Source organism: Oncorhynchus clarkii, chromosome 8 (genome assembly GCF_045791955.1).
Source record: "Oncorhynchus clarkii lewisi isolate Uvic-CL-2024 chromosome 8, UVic_Ocla_1.0, whole genome shotgun sequence".
Taxonomy (NCBI): domain Eukaryota; kingdom Metazoa; phylum Chordata; class Actinopteri; order Salmoniformes; family Salmonidae; genus Oncorhynchus; species Oncorhynchus clarkii.
Genome location: NC_092154.1, coordinates 24,416,157 through 24,438,516, shown reverse-complemented (window position 1 = coordinate 24,438,516; position 22,360 = coordinate 24,416,157). Strand labels below are relative to the sequence as shown.

General features: G+C 43.9%; 1 protein-coding gene across 1 annotated transcript in view; it reads left to right on the top strand.

Annotated features, from left to right (window-relative positions):
- The window catches only part of LOC139415154 (UDP-N-acetyl-alpha-D-galactosamine:polypeptide N-acetylgalactosaminyltransferase 14 (GalNAc-T14)), a 119,403-nt gene that overhangs the window by 75,282 nt on the left and 21,761 nt on the right, over positions 1 to 22,360 (top strand). Inside the window, exons 8-13 of the mRNA XM_071163022.1 lie at positions 1,065 to 1,149; positions 12,331 to 12,434; positions 14,038 to 14,164; positions 15,878 to 15,970; positions 17,676 to 17,759; positions 18,916 to 19,060. Coding sequence (XP_071019123.1) covers positions 1,065 to 1,149; positions 12,331 to 12,434; positions 14,038 to 14,164; positions 15,878 to 15,970; positions 17,676 to 17,759; positions 18,916 to 19,060 — 638 coding nt within the window. The remainder of the gene's footprint in view (positions 1 to 1,064; positions 1,150 to 12,330; positions 12,435 to 14,037; positions 14,165 to 15,877; positions 15,971 to 17,675; positions 17,760 to 18,915; positions 19,061 to 22,360) is intronic.

Below are 22,360 nucleotides of genomic sequence, written 5' to 3'. Positions count from 1 at the left end.
TCTCTCTCCCCTGCACACACACACACACACACACACACACACATACACACACACACTATCACAACTCAGGATAAGACCCAGATGCAGACACAAGAGGCGGATAGTTTGATTCTAAGATAATTTATTATAACACAGGGGGCAGGCAAAGGGCAGGTCGAGGGCAGGCAGAAGTTGGTAAAACAGGTCAGAGTGGAGCAGGTACAGGATGGCAGGCAGGCTCAGGGTCAGGGCAGGCAGAAAGGTCAGAACCGGGAAGACTAGAAACAAAAACTTGAGAACAAAAAGAAACGGGAAACACGCTGGTACGACCTGACAATACAAGATGAACTGGCAACAGAGAAATGGAACACGCAGGTATAAATACACAGGGGATAATGGGGAAAAAATGTGAGACACTTGGTGGGGGTGGAGACCAGCACAAGAAAGGTGAAACAGATCAGGGCGTGACACACACACATACTGTGACACGTACACAGACACACTAAGACGTGCACACGGACACACATGTTCACGTGCACAAACAGACACACACCCACGTACTTTATTAATAGAACAAATATTCATTGGCTCTCTCATGCATATATTTGAAGACATCAAGGGCGCTGCGTCTGTCTCAGGACAGGATGGGGAAGGGCTATTTAAAAGCTCTTGTGTAAAGCCTGATAAAGGTCATTCCCAAGGTTCAGCCCAGATCAGCTATTAGCCAATGGGCTGGGGCCCATAATTAATCATTAGAGTAATTAAATAGGAGATGGTTGCAGGAATGGTGGTTGTAATTATTGACAGTGTTCTGCCAGAGATTAATAAAGCGTGTGATGAAGGAAGAGGCTGCTGCAGCGTTTTTATAATCAACCCCGCCTTTATAGTTCATAGTCCACCCTCCTTCTCACCCCCTTCCTCCCATCATCCTTTTGTTGTTAGTCGTTTGGTCCCCTTCTCTCTGACCTGCAATGCTCTCCTCCTGATCCTCCCCTGACTTACCCTCTCTCTCCCGCTCTTTCTCTCCCTCACCCTCCCACATTCCCAGTTCATGTTGTGATTATCTCTCTCTCTCTCTGCTGCAGGCTTCGACTGGAGTCTACATTTCAAGTGGGAGCAGTTGTCTGCTGAGCAGAAAGCCAGGAGAGCTGACCCCACCGAACCCATTAAGTAAGTGAAGGGAGGCATGAAGACGGATATTACGGGACGGTCTGGCCTGGCTGCAGAAGAGAAGAGAGTAGAGGGACAGAGGGATAGAGGAGGGGAGTAGGGGGTGCCTGCCTGACAGCTCATCCCTCCGTTCCTAAGTCCAGTGGCTGGCAGCATGCAGCCATGTTCTTTGTTCTTTTTCATCTGATGGAGCAGAGTGGAGGAACAGTGGAATGAAGTCTCTCCCTGTGGCCTTTCACTGCACTGTGATCTGAACAGTCCATCAGGGAGGAGAGAGGGAGAGGGGGACTAGGCAGCAGCAGCAGCTGGAAGAGGCAGTTAAACCAGTGATCTCTGCAGAGATAGCAGCAGCACAGCTAATGAGGATGCAGCCCAGAGAAGATCAGAGAGGGGACCGGACCACAGCCAGTTAAAGCACCTTTGCATTATTTTAGCCAAAAATAGTTGATCATCCTGGCCCGGGATGGCTCTGTATCCAGGGCAGGTAATTTTAATGCTCGGCTAGAATGATGGATTGATCTCTCTCATACATCTCTCTCTCTCCCTTTCAGTCTCTCTGTTCATTTCCGGTAATAATTATTCTCCAGGTACAGAGATAAACAACTTTTATATTCAAAACACTAGCACACATTTCTATGAAGGAACATATTTTCTAAGAAAATACTTGAAACTGTTGTCAAAATTAAGGCAGGGTAGTAACATTATGAGTTGGAATGATGGTAAATTGTTTAGCTATCTAGCTACATGTCTAAACAAAAGACTCCACTATGCAAGCGACCACTTCACTGTACCGTTTCACCTTCTGTATCCTGTGCATGTGACAAATAAACTTTTATTTGATATAGGGTGTGTTTACCAGAGACGGTAATGTGGAGAACAACATGACCTGCACTAAAGTCAAATTAGGATATAACGTTAGGCCAACGAGTGTCTCAGTTCTAAAATTCCATGGTAGAATGCCCTGCTTTTATTTTGTCACACTCACAACCGTGAGCTATTTTCTGTAATTAGCTCGCCATTAACTCGTAGGTCATCTTTCTGTTTCTGTAATAACGAATACAAATTAGCCCCAATTTAAAACATTGCCGGCTAACTTAACAAGCTAGAAACTAACCATAATATTGTTTAGAAAGTTGCTTTTAGTTACCTGGTTTGCTAGATTGACATATACTAAATTAATTTGTTAGCGGATGGGTTTATTGGTGTTAAAATACACCAGTTATACTATTTTGGACCACCAGGCCACTGTCTGTTTATACTTTTACAAAATTACAACAAGTTTGATGTCGGACGACAATAGAATGTTTATCATGTCGATAGACGTAATATAAACCAGTATTTAGTCTTGAAATCATTGGTTGTTAAGTATATTACCGTACTCACTATGTTTAGCCTCAGATGTGAACCCTTAATGAGATGGGTGGAGCTAAAGCTTAAGAGGGTGTGAACAATGCTGAGTGGATGTGGACAAAAAGTGTACCAAAACATTCAAGGGCCATTTTCTCAAAAGTGAGCTTACAAGTTTATCAACTTTCAAAGCAGCAATACTTTCTCGTTGTTCCTCCAATGTAGTGTTTCTAGCTCTGAGTCTCTACTTTTATCCAATGTTTTAAAAAAAATTGCTACATATGACCAAATCGAGCCGGTCGGTCACACATGTGTTTCCATCATGAATATTCACTGTGCTGTGCGGGGATTGAGAGCCTTGGCTCCTGCCAGTGAGCGCTGGTGAGAGTGTCAGAGATGCTGGGCTGTGGGCTGCCATCTTCCCTCCACTTGAGAAATGAGGGAATGAGTAAGATGCGTCCCTCAGTCCTGCTCAGGGCAATCTGTCTCTCATCTTCCCTCCTCTTCTCTTTCTGTTTTCTTTTTTTTCCTCCCCTCGTCTAAGTTTCCTCTTCATACTTCTTTACTCAGCTCTCTGTCTGTACTTCCATCTTTCATTCCTCTCTTATTGTGATAAATGTGTTCATACTATTTCATCCTTCCACAAGATATAGTCCCGACACAAATCTAGGGTTGCTAGAGACTCGACCCAGTCGTTCGTTCTAAATGTTGCATTGCCATACTGGCTGGCAACGTTCTTACCCCTTGCTTACTAGCTAGCCATCTACGGCTAATGTACAGTCACATCAAAATGCAGCCAGAATAACACCAAAGTAGCTGCATTTGCTTTTGTTTTCTAGTGACATTTATTTAGATACATCCATAACAATTAGCCAATGAGGCGCGATTTTGCCTGACATAGAAAATATACTCTCTCGTCAGGACACTTGTTCAGAGGAGCTAACCAACAACACAGCTACAGTAACAGAATCACTTCAAACTGAAGCTAGAAAGACTGCAAATTAGCTGTGTTCCATTTTACCTTTTTTCAATTGACATTTCTTTGTATATGTCAATACAAATTATGCCAGCTGATTCATGATTTCAACTGGCTGAGAAAAGCTGTCTGTCTGTCTCGTCCCGACTCCCGACATGTTCATTACTATGGGACAGCAGGAGATCGAATTTGAATATTGAAACAATGTTGCAAATGTTAGAGAGACAGACAGTAAGGTTTATTCAAATATCCGCTGTTGAAAACGGTACGTTATTCTAAAAGAAATGTGAGATAATGTCTAGATGATGTTTCTTATAGCGTTCAAGTTATCAAGTTCATAAGTTGCCTGCCTGGGCTGATTAGACAGTGAATTGCACAGTCAGATGGAACAGAGTAAATGGGCATTTTAACGTCATAAATTTAGCCTGTGGCAACTTGTGGAATAGGTTTTTTAACCAATCAGCATTCAGGATTAGACCCACCCGTTGTATAATACCCTACATCCCTCTGTGCCCACCCCAGCACCCAGCCCCTGGGGGGTGTTAGAATAATAAGGCCCTCTAATAGCCCAGGCACAGACCCAGGCCTGGTGGGAAGCCGATCCCACATCACACAGCCTGGCAGCATGGGCCAAGTGCCCAGACTGGTGCAGTGTCACATGGAGTCTGCTCCTCACACTGGTAGAGATAGACACACAGATAGAGACGTGTGGTTTCGGGCACACGCACACACACACACACTTTTTAGCAGAGACCTACCAGGAGTGGTGGGACTGAAACTGAGAGGGTGTTGGAAGAGGCGGTGAGCTAAAGAGGCACAGATGGTTGGAGCATGGGGTTCCTGTGTGTGTGTGTGTGTGTGTGTGTGTGTGTGTGTGTGTGTGTGTGTGTGTGTGTGTGTGTGTGTGTGTGTGTGTGTGTGTGTGTGTGTGTGTGTGTGTTTGTGTGTGTGTGTGTGTGTGTGTGTGTGTGTGTGTGTGTGTGTGTGCGTGCGTGTGTGTCTGTGTGTGTCTGTGTGTGTGTGTGTGTGTGTGTGCGTGCGTGCGTGCGTGTGTGTGCGTGCACAGTGTTAGAGAGAAGGTCAATGGAGACAGATTATGCTTTTCCAATCACTCTTCTTCATTGCATCCATCCAATAATACACATCACTTAAAGAGCACTGCTAACAAGACTCCGTAGGGCATGTTGAGTCACAAATGTGTCATTATCCCCCATCTTCCATCTCTTACTAGCCTGTTGCTCTCCTGTCGCTGCCGGCACATCATCACCCAGTCATTCAATCCCATCATCATCATCATCATCTGTTTGTCATAGGCATGTCATTTTCTGTCATTTCTTCTCTCCAGTGGGAGGGGGTGTCTATTTATGGACAGTGTCTGAAAAAAAGTGGGATCTGAAAATGGAAGCAGCAGCAGTAGTTAATGGCAGACACCAATAACTAGGGAGGATTTGGTGATGCATGTACCTCAGGGTTTTACAGCATTGTCAAATTAGGTTTTCCTCTTATAATACTTCCTTCAGGTCTGGCATGTACTGTACTTGTGTTGCAGCAGAATCATAAAACACGGGACGAGATGTTAAAAACTGTCCATTGTGCCAATAGATGGAATGCACTCACATGAGATTTGCCGTGATGTTGACAGAGTGGCATGGGAGGTTTATTTCTTAGACTGGGTTAAGATGTCAATTTTGGGACACATCCTCAGTAGTGTGCCTTCGAATCAGTGGGTGTTTCGGCCTTTAATCACTAAACACCCTCATCAAAGGTGGCCAGCTAAAGGGTGATCAAGCCTTAGCTTGTGTCCCATGCCCAATTAAGATGTCCCACGGGACTATGCAAGGCAGGGGCGTCCTCTTCCCTGAGCCAGCCCTACAGCTGACCGCATACCTCATATGCCCTCCTCAAGTTGGAGGGATCTGAATTGGGTTCTCAGGTGGGGGTGGGGGTGGGGGGTCATGAAGTTATAGCCCAGCAAGGGTCCTTCCGTTTGATCCAGATCCACTGGCTGCCTCTTTCAGCTGCTTGAGAAATTGCTCTGACGGTCTGTCACAGAGCCTGTCCATGGATTCCAAGTTCTTTCAGCAACCTGATGGTGGAAGAAGCCACAAATCCTCTGCATCCCACTTCAACTGGCCAGACTTTTGCATTCCAGCCACACTGAGTTGAGTCTGATGCCAACTCTGTGTAACGCAGTTTCTTACGCTCGTAGGCCTCTTCAACAGAGTTTTCCCACGGGACTGTGAGCTCTATGATGTACACAGCCTTTCGTGAAGGGGACCAGAGTACCATGTCTGGCCTAAAGTTGGTAGAAGCAATCTCAGATGGAAAAATTAGTTGCTGGCCAATATCGACAAGCATCTTCCAGTCCCGGGCCATGGCTAGGTGTCCAGTTTCTGGCTTTGTAGGAGGATACTTGGGCCTTTTCTGTCCCTCCCGGATGAATGTTGTTGTTTTGACGGGATTGCTTGTTTTTGGAGGTAATGAATTGGTTGCACTCCTCTTGGTCTCAAGTGCTGCAGCCAGGCTCTTGAGGACCTGATTGTGCCTCCAGGTGTAGCGGCCTTGTAAGAGGCTGGTCTTGCAACCTGTCATTATATGCCTGAGAGTCGCTGGAACTGGGCAGAGGGGGCAAGTCGAGTCCTCGCCATACCATTGATGTAGATTTTTTGGTGATGGAAGCACATCATAAACAGCTCTTATGATGAAGCTGATGTTGCTTGCCTCCATTTGCCAAAGCTCACTCCAGTTGATCTTTCTCCTCTCCAGGCCTTCCCACCGCGTCCATTGCCCTTGTTTAGCAAGAGAGACAGCCTTTGCACTTCTTGCAGTCTCCTCCTGTCTGCGCACCTCCTCGACCACCAGCTTCCTGCGTTCAGATGTTGTTGCCTTATGGAACGTTGGTTTACTTGCTGCCAGGCCAAAGCCTCCTCTTCCATGCTGGATATTCCCCAAAATGTCTTGGTGTCTCAGGGCTGATGTTGCTTGCTGCACAGCCTTGTATGATGTCCATTTCCGTCCAGTTTGTAGGGGAGGTGCAGCCTTGCTAATGGTCTGGTCTTTGGAGTCCTTCAATGTCATCTGAAGTCTTACTTTAGAGCACTTGTACTCCTCCGTTAGACTTGTAAGAGGTAGTTCAAGGACCCCTTTGCCATAGAGGCCGATGTTACTCAGGCATCGTGGGACACCCAGCCATTTATTCACGTATGAGGTAATGGTTCGCTCCATCTTCTCCACTGTTGTTATTGGGACCTCATAGACGGTGAGTGACCACATTACCCGGGGGAGAAGTCCAAACTGTAGGCACCAAAGCTTAAGCTTCCCAGGCAGTAGGGTCTTGTTGATGTTCTCAAGACCGTCGGCGATGTCCTGCCTTACTTGCTGAACTTGATCTTTATCCCGGAGGCTTTCGTTGTACCATCTACCCAGGCTCTTGATGGGTTGCTCAGATGGTATCGGGTCATCTCCAATGCAGAACCTCACATCTTTAAGCTGTCCCTTGACTATGGAGATGCTTCGAGATTTGCTTGGCTTGATTTTCATCCGGGCCCACTTGATGTTATCCTGCAGTTTTGCAAGTAGCCGCCTGGTGCATGCTGCAGTGGTGGTCAGTGTAGTCATGTCATCCATGTATGCTCGGATAGGTGGGAGACGGAGCCCTTCCTTAGTTCTCTCACCGCCGACCACCCATCTCGATGCCCTGATGATGACCTCCATGGCCATAGTGAAGGCCAGAGGAGAAATTGTACAGCCTGCCATTATGCCTACTTCCAAGCGCTGCCATGTTGTTGTGAAGTCAGGTGTTGTGAAACACAATTGCAGGTCTTGGAAATAGGCCTTTACCAGTGTAGTGATGGGTTCTGGTACGTGGAAAATGTTGAAGGATTCCCAGAGGAGTTCATGGGGAACTGAGCCAAAGGCATTGGCCAGGTCGAGGAAGATGACATAGAGGTCTCTCTTGTCTTTCTTAGCTGTTTGGATCTGGTGCCAAATCATACTAGTATGTTCCAGGCAACCAGAGAAACCAGGAATGCCTGCTTTCTGTACAGATGTATCAATGTACTTGTTCCTTTCAAGATAAGTGGACAGCCTCTGTGCTATTATACTGAAAAAGATCTTCCCTTCGACGTTGAGAAGGGAGATTGGTCGGAATTGACTGATGTCTGTCGCATCCTTCTCTTTCGGGATTAGCACACCACCAGCCCTTCGCCATGCCTTTGGTATTATTTCCTTCTGCCACACTATCCTCATGAGCCTCCAAAGAAAGCGTAGAACATCCGGGGCGTTCTTGTAGAGCTTGTATGGTACTTCATTAGGCCCAGGAGCCGAGGCCGCTCTTGCTCTTCGGACAACGTTCTCTACTTCCCTCCATTTTGGAGGGTCAGTGTCCAGATTGAATTCTGGTGATTGAATAGGTGGGATGTCATGTGGGATGATTATCTGCTCATGCCTTTTCATGTCCTGGTGGACCTTTTCCAGATCTTCTTCCAGTTCAGGCTTTGGAGTTTTTAGGATTCCGCACTTTTCCTTTGCAAAGAGATCTTTGACAAACTTATAGGGGTTTTTATAGAACCGTGTTCTTGAGTGTTCCTTCTTCCTACGAAGTTTCCTTAAGTTTTCCGCTCTTCGCAAGGTTGCCAGCCGACATTTAATGTCTGCTTGGAGTAGCATGAGACCTTCTCTCTCTGCATCAGAGGCCTTCTTCCACTGCTTCCTCAGCTGCCTTCTCTCTCTGACAAGTATCTCGATCTCCTGCTGCCTCCTAGATTTGGCTGGCGCGGGTGGTGTCTTGCCACTTCTCCTTTCGTTTACTCCAAAGCGCTCTTCTCCGTAGTGGTAGATAATGTCTCCCATCCTTTCAAGCTTTTTCTCTGCTACCTGTTGTTCCAAGATTTTTGTCAGGTTGTTGTTGATTGTTTCCCACTCTCTCTTTTCAACAGCTTTGGGCCACTTCACACTCGGTCTGTGCCCTTTGATCTTTTCCTCTTTTAGAGGTCTCTGTGGTTGGGTGAGTTCACCCACCGGCATTTCTGTGCTTGTGTTATCCTCCTCGGTTACAGGGGTGCTGATGCTCTGCGAACTTTGGTTTGCGTCCCGTCGCTGTGCTTCATTCGACTGATTTGACTGGCTGCTTCGTAAGAAGTACTGGTCAATGGGGAAATATACAACAAAGGATGTCTCTTTCTGGAAAATAGAGAAGCATCAAGTTAATGGCAGACTGTTTTCAGGGTGCAGCCAAGGTTCTCGCTGTCGAGAGTTGTATTTTGTCAGATGTCAATGTATCTATTTTGGTGCTAACTTTTTAAGACGTAGCCTCGAGTGCACTCTGGAGACATTATAAATTACCAGAGAAGGTAGGATCGCCTCAAGAATATTGGTCAAACTACACTGAACAAAAATATGAATGCAGCATTTAAAGTGTTGGTCCCATGTTTCATGAGCTGAAATAATAGATCCCAGAATTGTTTCATACGCACAACATATCATTTCTCGTACATTTTAGCACAAATTTGTTTACATTCCTGTTAGTGAGCATTTCTCCTTTGTCAAGATAATTCATCCACCTGACAGGTGTGGCATATCAACAGGCTGATTAAACAGCATGATCATTACTGTACATAGGTTTTGTATATGGGGACATCAAAACAGATGTCTCAAGTTTTGAGGGAGCAGGCAATTAACATGCTGACTGCAGAAATGTCCACCGGAACTATTGCAGGAGAATGTAATAATAATTTCTCTACCATAAGCCACCTCCACCTTCATTTGAGAGAATTTGGCAGTACGTCCAACCGGCCTCACAACCGCAGACCATGTGTAACTACACCAACCCAGGACCTCCACATCTGGCTACTTCACCTGCGGCATTGTCAGAGACCGGGGGTTTGCACAACCAAAGAATTTCTGCACAAACTGTCAGAAACCTTCTCAGGGAAGCTCATCTGCGTGCTCGTCATCCTCGCCAGGGTCTTGACCTGACTGCAGTTTGGCGTCTTAACTGACATCAGACTTCAGTGGGCAAATGCTCACTTTCAATGGCCACTTGCACTCTGGAGAAGCGTACTCCACACAGATTAATCCCAGTTTCAATTGTAATGGGCAGATGGCAGACAGTGTGTATGGTGTCGTGTGAGTGAGCAGTTTGCTGATGTCAATGTTGTAAACAGAGGGCCCCATGGTGGCGGTAGGGTTATGGTATGGGCAGGCAAAGCTACGGACAATGAACACAATTGCATTTAATCAATGGCAATTTGAATGCACGGAGATACCGTGACAAGATCCTGAGGCCCATTGCCGTGCCCTTCATCCGCCGGCATTATATTGTGTTTCAGCATGATAATGCACGGCCCCATATCAAAAAGGATCTGTACACAACTCCTGGAAGCTGAAAATGTCCCAGTTCTTCCATGGCCTGCATACTCACCAGACATGCCACCCATTGAGCATGTTTGGGATGCTCTGGATTAGAGGTCGACTAATTAATTGGAATGGCCGATTTAATTAGGGCCGATTTCAAGTTTTCATAACAATCGGAAATCTGTATTTTTGGGCGCTGATTTGCCAATTTAAATTATTATTATTTATTTTTTTAAGTGTACCTTTATTTAACTAGGCAAGTCAGTTAAGAACACATTCTTATTTTCAATGACGGCCTAGGAACGGTGGGTTAACTGCCTTGTTCAGGGGCAGAACGACAGATTTTCACCTTGTCAGCTTGGGGGAATCAATCTTGCAACCTTACAGTTAACTAGTCCAATGCAATAACGACCTGCCTCTCTCTCGTTGCACTCCACAAGGAGACTGCCTGTTACGCGAATGCAGTAAGCCAAGGTAAGTTGCTAGCTAGCATTAAACGTATCTTATAAAAAACAATCAATCAATCATAATCACTAGTTAACTACACATGGTTGATGATATTACTAGATATTATCTAGCGTGTCCTGCGTTGCATATAATCTGACTGAGCATACAAGCATACAAGTATCTAAGTATCTGACTGAGCGGTGGTAGGCAGAAGCAGGCACGTAAACATTCATTCAAACAGCACTTTCATGCGTTTTGCCAGCAGCTCTTCGTTGTGTGTTAAGCATTGCACTGTTTATGACTACAAGCCTATCAACTCACGAGATGAGGCTGGTGTAACCGAAGTAAAATGACTAGCTAACTAGTTAGCGCGTGCTAATAGCATTTCAAACGTCACTCGCTCTGAGCCTTCGAGTAGTTGTTCCCCTTGCTCAGCATGGATAACGCTGCTTCGATGGTGTCTGTTGTCGTTGTGTTGCTGGTTCGAGCCAGGGAGGAGCGAGGAGTGGGATGGAAGCTATACTGTTACACTGGCAATACTAAAGTGCCTATAAGAACATCCAAAGGTTAATGGAGTACAAATGGTATAGAGGGAAATAGTCCTATAATTCCTATAATTACTACAACCTAAAACTTCTTACCTGGGAATATTGAAGACTCATGTTAAAAGGAACCACCAGCTTTCATATGTTCTCATGTTCTGAGCAAGGAACTGAAACGTTAGCTTTCTTACATAGCACATATTTCACTTTTACTTTCTTCTCCAACACTTTGTTTTTGCATTATTTAAACCAAATTGAACATGTTTCATTATTTACTTGAGGCTAAATTGATTTTATTGATGTATTATATTAAGTTAAAATAAGTGATCATTCAGTATTGTTGTAATTGTCATTATTACAAATAAATAAATAAAAATTGGCCGATTAATCGGTATTGGCTTTTTTGGTCCTCCAATAATCGATATCGGTATCGGCGTTGAAAAATCATAATCGGTCGACCTCTACTCTGGATTGACATGTATGACAGCGTGTTCCAGTTCCTGCCAGTATCCAGCAACTTCGCACAGCCATTGAAGAGGAGAGGGACAACATTCCACAGGCCACAATCAGCAGCCTGATCAACTCTACGCTGCATTAGGCAAATGGTGGTCATACCAGACACTGACTGGTTTTCTGATCCACGCCCATACTTTTTTTTAAGGCATCTGTGACCAACAGATATTCCCAGTCATGTGAAATCCATAGGGCCTAATTTATTTATTTCAATGGATTTATTTCCTATGAACTGTATCTTTGAAATTGTTGCATGTTGCGTTTCTATTTTTGTTCAGTGTAAATTACTCAGGTTCTTCAGACAGAGACAGGGAATGAGAAACCGCTGTGAGAAAATTAATGTGGAGAATATGTTGTTGACGCCAGAGAGCATCACAGTGTGTCTATTCTAGAGACAAGACGATGCTCCTCGTCTTTCAAAATGAAAGAATCAAAAATCTTTTAAAATGGCTTGCCTTGAAGTCAGCAACATGAGAGCTCTCTCTCTCTACCACTCTCTCTCCCTCCCCTTTCTCTCTCAGCTCTCTCTCCCTCTGCACTGTCTGGTCATGTGCTGTGAGTCTATTGTGTTAGATAGGCCCCAGTTGGCACACCGTGGAGAGCCTGGGTGCAGCTTCCGCCTGATAATGAGAAGGTATCCGCTTAAACTCTGCTTGTCAGCCAGTCCAGCCCGGGTTTGTCGCCGGCTGGCTCCTGTATCACTCAATCAATTTACATTTTACTCAGCGGCTCACACACACTCACTGAGACTTGCCGGGCCGGGCCAGTATCATTATTCACATCAGCAAGACTCAACTGTGTGGAGACGGATTTAGATAGGTTGGACTCTTCTACCAGCGACTTGGATTTATAATAATGTGTTCTTAGTATCGCCAAAAACATCACCAAACTACCTCATGTCTGACTGACATTTTGGTGGGAGAAGCCATCATATCCTATTTGGTCAATATTTCATAAAATAATATCCCCTGAGTACTCTCTCTCTCGCCTTCTCTTTCTCAGGACTCCCATCATTGCCGGAGGGCTGTTTGTGATTGACAAGTCATGGTTCAACCACCTGGGGAAGTATGACACAGCCATGGACATCTGGGGCGGGGAGAACTTTGGTGAGTGAGTCAGCTGACTGGGCTGGAGCTGGGGGATTAGGCTGCCTGAGAGCACCCGAGTGGCAGCAGCGTGTCAGTCTGTCAGCTCTTATAGCCTGCCTCTATAGCTGACACCAGTCCTTCTGTCTGCTCAAGGGCGTTGCCTTCATGAGAACTTTCCTTACTAAAGTGGGACAGTTGATGTATTGTGTTGGAAGTTTTTGAAGGATACTCTCTGGGTTTGTAATGGTTATTTTACCACAGTCCCAAATCCCCAAAATGATAATTTTTCAAATCAATCAAATCCACTCCATATGTTGGACTTGTAACACTTACTGTTTAGTTGACTATAAAGTGTCAATGGTCAAGAAGACACAAATATTAAGCAGAATTTCTATGACCAATCAGTGTCCAGCATAACACCACACCACTGTCAAATAAGCTAGAGAGAGTGTAAACATTTCAGCTATTCCAGTCATAGCCTGGAGCAATAGGTTGCATTAGTAGTTCTCTTCCCTGCTTCATGTTTGCTCCTGTCAGGTACATCTGCAGGCGAGTTGTGCACAGCAGCCCGAGCTAACCGTGGTAGTGGTGGGGATGATTCATAGTGTGTTCCAGATTCTAAAAAGGCCAGGAGGCTGACGAGTACTCTCCCATGTATCTCTGGCAGAAGGATGCTGGGGTTCATATATTAGACAGACAGGTTCCACTGTCTGTACTGCTGCTGAGGCTTCAGACCATTAGAGAACAAAGCAGAGACAGGGGTACAGTAAGACTTGAATAGGATGCTCTCTCTCTCACACTTTCTCTTTATCTCTCTCCCCAGTCTTTTTTATTTTCTCTCTCTCTCCATCTCTCTTTCACATCTCTCTTTTATTTTTCTCTTTTGCGCTTTCTCTCCTAGATGGAAAATATTCCCTACGCTGCTCCCTTTGACACTTTGAAATGCAGAAAAAACTCATAGGCTTGTTGGGGAAGTGTTGAAGATGTTACTCTGAAAAAGAAAAACACAGCATATACAATGATAATGAGGCTATGAAACTTCAACTTTGTTGGGTTTGAAAGACAGGTGTGTAGCAACAGCCGGATGTCTTTAGGCTAGTATATTAGTCTGGGCTAAATTAGACCAGGCAATGGAAGGACTTCATTTACATTCTTGTGGCTTCTTTAAGTGAGCATTGGACATGGCAGATTTAAACATGAGATATGAGGTGGCAAGCATGTTATCTAATATTCAAGGTATCAGAGCCCCATATACAGATGCTGATGCTGATAAAGATGATGAGTAATGTGTATGTATTGTATTGGGATGATAAATAGTATGACGTCTTAACAGGAGTATAGCTTAATTTGGTTTCCCTTGTAGATGATCAAGACATTGTATGCGAAACTTTGTGTGTTAGAATTTAACCTCTCCTATCCCCTGTAACCATTCTCCATCTGACAGTATATGAGCGCTCTCTCCTTAGGACTCCTTGTTGTCCCACTGCACCTCCTCTCACCCATAACTCATACAGTCCACAAGCACTGAACATACAACATACAATACAGTAATTCCATGGGACAATGATAACTAATGGTAGCTGTGTTTTGTGTGTTGTGTTGTGTGTGTGAAACCCTATAGAGATCTCGTTCCGGGTGTGGATGTGTGGAGGGAGCCTAGAGATTATCCCCTGCAGCAGGGTCGGCCACGTCTTCCGCAAGAAACACCCCTACATCTTCCCTGAGGGCAACGCCAACACCTACATCAAGTAAGACTTGACTCCATTTGTACTGTATCCTATCTCACAGCCTGCTCCAAAATACAAAGGCACCCAACACCTACATCAAGTAAGACCTATATCTTACTGTATCTATCCGTATGCTCCAATATAAAAAGGCAGCCTACAACAACCAAAATAAGTGCTGCGCTGTACCACTCGATATGTACTGTGTGAGTTGTTGAGCTGTAGGCCGGTATTCGTGCAATGCAACCCAATAGTGGGATAGGATTTGCAGCGAACGTGGCAAATACAAATTGAAGACATTGCTGTAGTTTTCTCTAAAGCTTTGCCAAACATTGTCTTTTGAATGCATTATGCTAAGCTCTATTATCTTCTGTACATCAGAGTAGTTTGGCTCTCTTTCCATATTGGGGATTAGAATCATGTTCTTGCTGTGTTTGGCAGGGCTTTAGTTAGCTGATCGTACGAGTGCACCCAATTTCTGTTATTCTTTCTGAAAAGTTTTGTCTACATATAATGTCATTCTTTATCAAATGTTCAACTTTGGCATGAATCAGAAATGCTGCCCTTGGTTAACAATGCAATTATCGATAGAATCAGTTTTCTTCATTTGTATTTCTCATTTGCATTTAGCCTTCAGGAAAGTCACGGCATGGACTGCATATGTAAAGTGAACAACGCACTATTTGATTTGATTACAGAGCCGTTTTCAGAAAATGTGTTGTGCAAAAATCCCCCCTTGACTTGGCTGCCTCTCCTTTGACTGACTGGCAGTGTGTGTTCACTGTTCATTCACTGATGAGCTTTCCCTCTTTACCTACAACACAAAACACATTAGGCCCCCCCCAATGAATAATTAATGAATCCTGTCAACAAAATTTGTATGTGTAGCATAGTTCAGCCAAGTTAATGAATAATTACTCCAAGTATGATGTTTGATTTCATGTCCTGAAAAGAAAGCCAGGCTTCTAATGGCAGCTGGTGGCTCAGCATGCTCTCTGATGTAATTTATTCACCTGCACTCTCCGTGCTCCGCTCTCTGCACAATATCACTGTAATTTGTGTTACAAGCTGCTACTCCCTTTTCTGTCCCAAAATCTTCTGCTGCTGCTCAGAAGCCAGGCTGTGTCGCAGTAGTGTTCCTTCTGAGACCGTGTAAGGTGGAAAGGAGCGATGTGAGTTCTGACAGTAGGCTGTCTTATTCCTGCCTGTGAGGGTCAAGTGGATAGCATAGGATAGTGGTGTAGACTAGCTTAATGAGCTGAACAGGACAGTGTGGAACGCTAGAGATGCACTGAAATGTACGTGTAAATGTGTCTTCACCCCAAATCCAAAGTTTGCCAGAGGCTTTCAAATGTCAAAAGAGGTGTATGAAAGTCTTAATCAAGATATATACATATCTATCGGGAGGAGGGCCATAGTACGTACGCAGCAGCAGTGTCAGCGGAATCACATTAGTAGAGTTTTTAAAAGTGTGAGCTAGACATGCATAGAATATGATATGTACATTTGACTCTCAGAACATGTATTGTTTCTCTGCTTTCTTCCAGCAAACGAGATGATTCATTTTCTTGGAATGTGTTTGAGACCAGTATGTGAGGGCAGGCTTGGCTTATGGTTATTTTGGTCACATACGTGCTAGGTGTTTTCACACTATCAGTCTGGCCCACCCTGAGATGAAGTGTTTTAATGTAAAACGCCTACCGACTCCTACTGTGTGCTGTACTGGCTGTGTTGCAGGAACACCAGACGGACGGCGGAGGTGTGGATGGATGAGTTCAAGCTCTTCTACTACTCTGCTCGCCCTGCAGCACGGGGCAAGTCCTACGGAGAGTGAGTGAAACACCACCATACATTTCTACACCATATATTTCTACTGCTATACAGTGCCGTAAAAAGTATTTGCCCCTTTCTAATTTTCTCTACTTTTGCATATTTTTTATACTGAACGTTATCAGATCTTCAACCAAAATATAATATTAGATAAACCTGAGTGAACAAATAACACAACAATGACCAATACTTATTTCATTGATTTCATAAACAAAGTTATGCCCCCTGTGTAAAAAATGAATTGCCCCCTTACACAACTGGATGCGCCAACTTTAGCTGAAATGACTCCAACCAAACGCTTCCTGTAGTTGTTGATCAGTCTCTCACATCGCTGTGGAGGAATTTTGGCCCACTCTTCCATGCAGAGCTGCCATAACATTTGTGGGTTTTCAAGCATGAACTGCTCGTTTCAAGTCCTGCCACAACATCTCAATTGGGGTTAGGCCTGGACTTTCACTAGGCCATTCCAAAACTTCAAATTTGTTGCTTTATAGCCATTTTCATGTAGACTTGATTGTGTGTTTTGGATCATTGTTTTACTGCATGACCCAGCAGCACTTCCGCTTCAGCTCACAAACGGATGGCCTGTCAATCTACTGTAGAATTCTCTGATACAGAGCAGAATTCATGGTTCCTTCTATTAAGGCAAGTTATCCAGGTCCTGAGGCAGCAAAGCATCCCCAAACCATCACACCATGCTTGACCGTTGGTATGAGGTTCTTACTGTGGAATGCAGTGTTTGGTTTTCACCAGACATAATGGGATCCATGTCATCCAAAAAGTTGCCTCAAGTTTGCCAAAAAGCACCTGAAAGCACCTGGATGGACAGAAGGTTCTATGGACAGATGACTCAAAAGTATAGCTTTTTGGACGACATGGCCTAGTCTTAATCCCAATTGAGGTGTTATGGCAGGACTTGAAACAAGCAGTTCATGCTTGAAAATCTACAAATGTCGCTGAGCTAAAGCAGTTCTGCATGGAAGAGTGGGACAAAAAATCCTCCACAGCGATGTGAGAGACTGATCAACAACTACAAGAAGCGGTTGGTTGCAGTCATTGAAGCTAAAAGTGGCACAACCAGTTATTAAGTGTGAGGGGGCAATTCCTTTTTCACACAGGGGGTATTGGGGTGTTGCTTAACTTTGTCAATTAAATAAATAAAATAATTTGTAAACTTAGGTTCCCGTTATCTAATATTAGGTTTTGGTTGAAGATCTGATTCAACATTCAGTATCAAAAATATGCACAAATAGAGAAAAGCAAAGGCTGATAAAGAGACAGATTAGAGAATACAAACCCATATTGCACCTAGAATAGCATGAATAACCTGGATAGCCGATTCAGTTCAAACCATATTCTTTAGGTTATTTAAAAGTGTTTTTCGTCTCCCCGCATTACATATTGCACCAATGGATTCCACATGGTTCACCATAAGGTGTGTGTGTGTGCCTCCCTGTGTGTGAGTGTGCCTCCCTGTGTGTGAGTGTGCCTCCCTGTGTGTGAGTGTGCCTCCCTGTGTGTGTGTGTGTGTGTGTGTGTGTGTGTGTGTGTGTGTGTGTGTGTGTGTGTGTGTGTGTGTGTGTGTGTGTGTGTGTGTGTGTGAGTGTGTAGCACTGTCTTTTCTGTGATAAGAGCAAGACTGCATTATAAAAAAAGGTTCCTCTCTCTAACATTCATTTCCCTTTCTTTCTCTCTCTCTTATCAGCATTCATAGCAGGGAAGAGCTCCGCAAGAGTCTCAAGTGCAAATCCTTCAAGTGGTATCTGGACAACGTCTACCCAGAGCTCAAGTGAGTGTGTGTGGCCGGCTAATCACACACATCCCATTATGCTTAATTCAGAATAGATTCATGATCATTTTTTTTATTACTCAGGCTTCTCTTTTTTTGCCCCTTGATTGGTCCAAGGCCCAGGCTTGCAGCTCAATCTGACTGATACAACAACAGCCAGGCGTGATGGAGTTTAGGTTAATCCCATGGACTGAAACTAACAATGTGGACTCAGGGGAGAGAGGAGAGGGCATGGTCTGACCTTTAGATGACTTGGATCGACTGTTAATTGCATACTAAGAAGAAACAACTTTAAAAAGATAGTTGAAGAACAGGTGAATTGACACAAGTTGAGAAATAGCTAATATTAAGTGCATGTGACAAATAAAATTTGATTTGAAAAAGTTTATAGGGTGGAGACATGTCTCGTGAGAGAGAGTATACACAGATAATGGTAAAGCCATACGAGAGCAATATACAGAGAGAAGTACAGTCATAGGCTATTACAAATTGCTAGCAGGATATGAGGGATATGAGTGATGTTACCTATGGGGGGCTGTGTGTGTGTGTGATGGATTCACTACTGCTGGTTCCAGGTTTCCGTTTGCTGACAAAGTGAATGAACTGGGCTGTAAAGCCTCCACAGACCCACACTGGCAGCATATCCCATTACTTACCTCTCTCTCTCACTCACTCTCACATACACACTCTCATGCACGCACGCACGCACGCACGCACGCACGCACGCACGCACGCACACACACACACACACACACACACACACACACACACACACACACACACACACACACACACACACACACAGCCCCCCACCCAGAGAAGTGGGTTCTTCCTACCTCTGATGAATGGCCATGTGATGAGCTATTTATTTTTGTACATTTGAAAATTGATTGTAATTCCGTTCAGACGTTGTTTGAGGAAGCATTTATACCAGGCCACAGAACATGACACTCTAAATAGCCTCAACGTTAATCTCTACAATAAATCATTATTCATTTGCATTTATAAATGCCACCATGAATCTATCCCTCGCGTGAGTATCAAAACATAACAGTCAGAGATGATACATCTACCTCGTATCCAGACTTGTCTGCATTGGTGAATATACAAGAAAGCAATAAAATACATGTAAAAAGTGTACGTTGTGTATTTTCAGAGTGCCAGATGATTCGGACTCTAAGTCAGGGGTGATTCGTCAAAGACAGAATTGTCTGGAGTCCCGTAGGGTGGAGGGACAGAACCTCTCCTCTCTCACACTAGCACCCTGCATCGGAACAAAAGCTGTGCCAGCACTCAACCAGGTACGGCCTAAACAACATTCAGACGGCCTACACTCAATCTCCAACAGGGAGACCTATGCCCCGCGCAAGACTCTACACTCATAAACAGAGCTACAGGCCAATGCAGCTCGCTCTCTCTCTCTCTCTCCCTCTCTTTGCTCATTGTCACTGCTGTGACAGGCTAACATAGCACCTCTCCCTACACTTATGTTCTTCTACACCTGCATTGCTTGCTGTTTGGGGTTTTAGGCTGGGTTTCTGTACAGCACTTTGTGACAATTAACTGATGTACTGTAAGTTAGATAGATTGATTTGATTGACTTACCTCTCTCTCTCTCTCACACACACACACACACACACACACACACACACAAAAACACAAACACCCTGTGCTAAAAGTACACTCAAAATGTTTTATTGATCATAAAAATCATTACAGTTTTTCTCAATTGCTAAAACACTAAAAACCATTGGCTGAACAAAGTTCTCAGTTGCCTGGACTCATTTAGCTAATTATGCAGTCTGTTGTCAATACCTTAAACCATTTCACATGGTAAAACACAATTTGCAGATCTCACTTAGACTTTTCAGCAAAACTCTAAACACATTCTCATTCTCAAAACACATTCTGCACTCTAATGCACATGTCATCCATACTGGTAAACACAAGTGGCAACAATCAAATACAAATAGAGAACATATGTCATTGATTGAACACAACCACTCAAAATTGATTTAACCTGTTTCAAATGATGCGACACAACCAATATAAGCCAGTTCAGAGAGCACAGGTTGTTGAAGGTGAAGGAGAAAGTCTGAGAATGGATACTGTAGTACAGTGCATTGTAGGCTGTATACTGTATAATGGGCAAATTGTATGGCCCTGAACATTGTGCTTTCCATTTATTACAGTTTTTCCCAATTGCTAAAACACATTTTTGCAAACTGGGCTGGTTTTATCAAAATACTTAACACAACTCACAAAACCACACCCCCAAACTGCAAAATACCTCATATATCCTACAAAATGAAGCACTGCAACCAAAACTACATATAGCATTATCAAAATCAAACGTTTGCCCGAAATGGCACAAACTTCATTCATATTACCAGATTTTTGTCTAACCAACTACACACTGATGGGCATAATGAAAATCACTCTCATCTTTAGGATGCTTTGCCATAATACTAAAATAGTTCAAATTGTAGAAAATTCTTCAGATGCACAGAAATATTTGCAGATACACACACATGCTGTTGAAAAATGTATTTCTTTATTTTTCACCAAACAAGTCAGTGCAGAATATGCACAGCAGATATATTTACATTGGACTGACAAAAATATGCTCACAAAAAAACAGTAAACTGAAAAAGAAAATTGCAGAAAAAATGTGCAGAAAAAATATAGAGAAAAAAAGAGGCAAGAAAAATAATTAGGCAGCATCTTGCCGCACAGCTGGGTCTGGCCACAACGCCTCGTCCACATCACAGGCAATATCTTCCCTTGCCAGGGAAGAAGCGCCTTGAGTGCCTTATCCATCCCTGAATCGCGCCCACATCAATCTCATCACATGCCTCTTCCATAGCCTGCACAAAGAGGCCTGCGCACAAAGGGCTGCCGGTCGTACACCTTCCACCGCCATGCCGAAAATAACTCTTCTATGGGGTTCAGAAATGGTGAGTATGGTGGGAGGGTTTGCACAAGAAATGGTGGGTGGTCAGCAAACCAGTTTTGGACTGGGGCTGCACGATAAAAGCTCACGTTGTCCCATACTACAACGTACCGGGTTCTTTGATGCTCTGGTGGTATGAGAATGTTGTGGAGTCTGTCCAGAAATGTGAGAATATGGGCTGTGTTGTATGGTCCAAGGTTGGCATGACGGTGGAGGACACCATGCGTATTGGAGATGGCAGCGCACATTGTGATGTTCCCACCACGTCGGCCAGGAACATCTATAATGGCTCTGTGGCCAATGACGTTTCTCCCCCTTCTTCTGGTCTTTGCTAGGTTGAACCCAGCCTCATCTATAAAGATGAACTCATGTGGAATTGCATGAGCATCCATTTCCAGTACTCCCTGAAAACAAAGAACAAAAGCAGTCAATATGGTGTTATCCAGTACACTGGGAAACAATGTTGTGTGTAGTGTACTGTAGTCAATATGGTGTTATCCAGTACACTGGGAAACAATGTTGTGTGTAGTGTACTGTAGTCAATATGGTGTTATCCAGTACACTGGGAAACAATGTTGTGTAGTGTACTGCAGTCAATATGGTGTTATCCAGTACACTGGGAAACAATGTTGTGTGTAGTGTACTGCAGTCAATATGGTGTTATCCAGTACACTGGGAAACAATGTTGTGTAGTGTACTGCAGTCAATATGGTGTTATCCAGTTCACTGGGAAACAATGTTGTGTGTAGTGTACTGCAGTCAATATGGTGTTATCCAGTACACTGGGAAACAATGTTGTGTAGTGTACTGCAGTCAATATGGTGTTATCCAGTACACTGGGAAACAATGTTGTGTGTAGTGTACTGCAGTCAATATGGTGTTATCCAGTACACTGGGAAACAATGTTGTGTAGTGTACTGCAGTCAATATGGTGTTATCCAGTACACTGGGAAACAATGTTGTGTGTAGTGTACTGCAGTCAATATGGTGTTATCCAGTACACTGGGAAACAATGTTGTGTAGTGTACTGCAGTCAATATGGTGTTATCCAGTACACTGGGAAACAATGTTGTGTAGTGTACTGCAGTCAATATGGTGTTATCCAGTTCACTGGGAAACAATGTTGTGTGTAGTGTACTGCAGTCAATATGGTGTTATCCAGTACACTGGGAAACAATGTTGTGTGTAGTGTACTGCAGTCAATATGGTGTTATCCAGTACACTGGGAAACAATGTTGTGTGTAGTGTACTGCAGTCAATATGGTGTTATCCAGTACACTGGGAAACAATGTTGTGTGTAGTGTACTGCAGTCAATATGGTGTTATCCAGTACACTGGGAAACAATGTTGTGTGTAGTGTACTGCAGTCAATATGGTGTTATCCAGTACACTGGGAAACAATGTTGTGTAGTGTACTGCAGTCAATATGGTGTTATCCAGTACACTGGGAAACAATGTTGTGTGTAGTGTACTGCAGTCAATATGGTGTTATCCAGTACACTGGGAAACAATGTTGTGTAGTGTACTGCAGTCAATATGGTGTTATCCAGTACACTGGGAAACAATGTTGTGTAGTGTACTGCAGTCAATATGGTGTTATCCAGTACACTGGGAAACAATGTTGTGTAGTGTACTGCAGTCAATATTG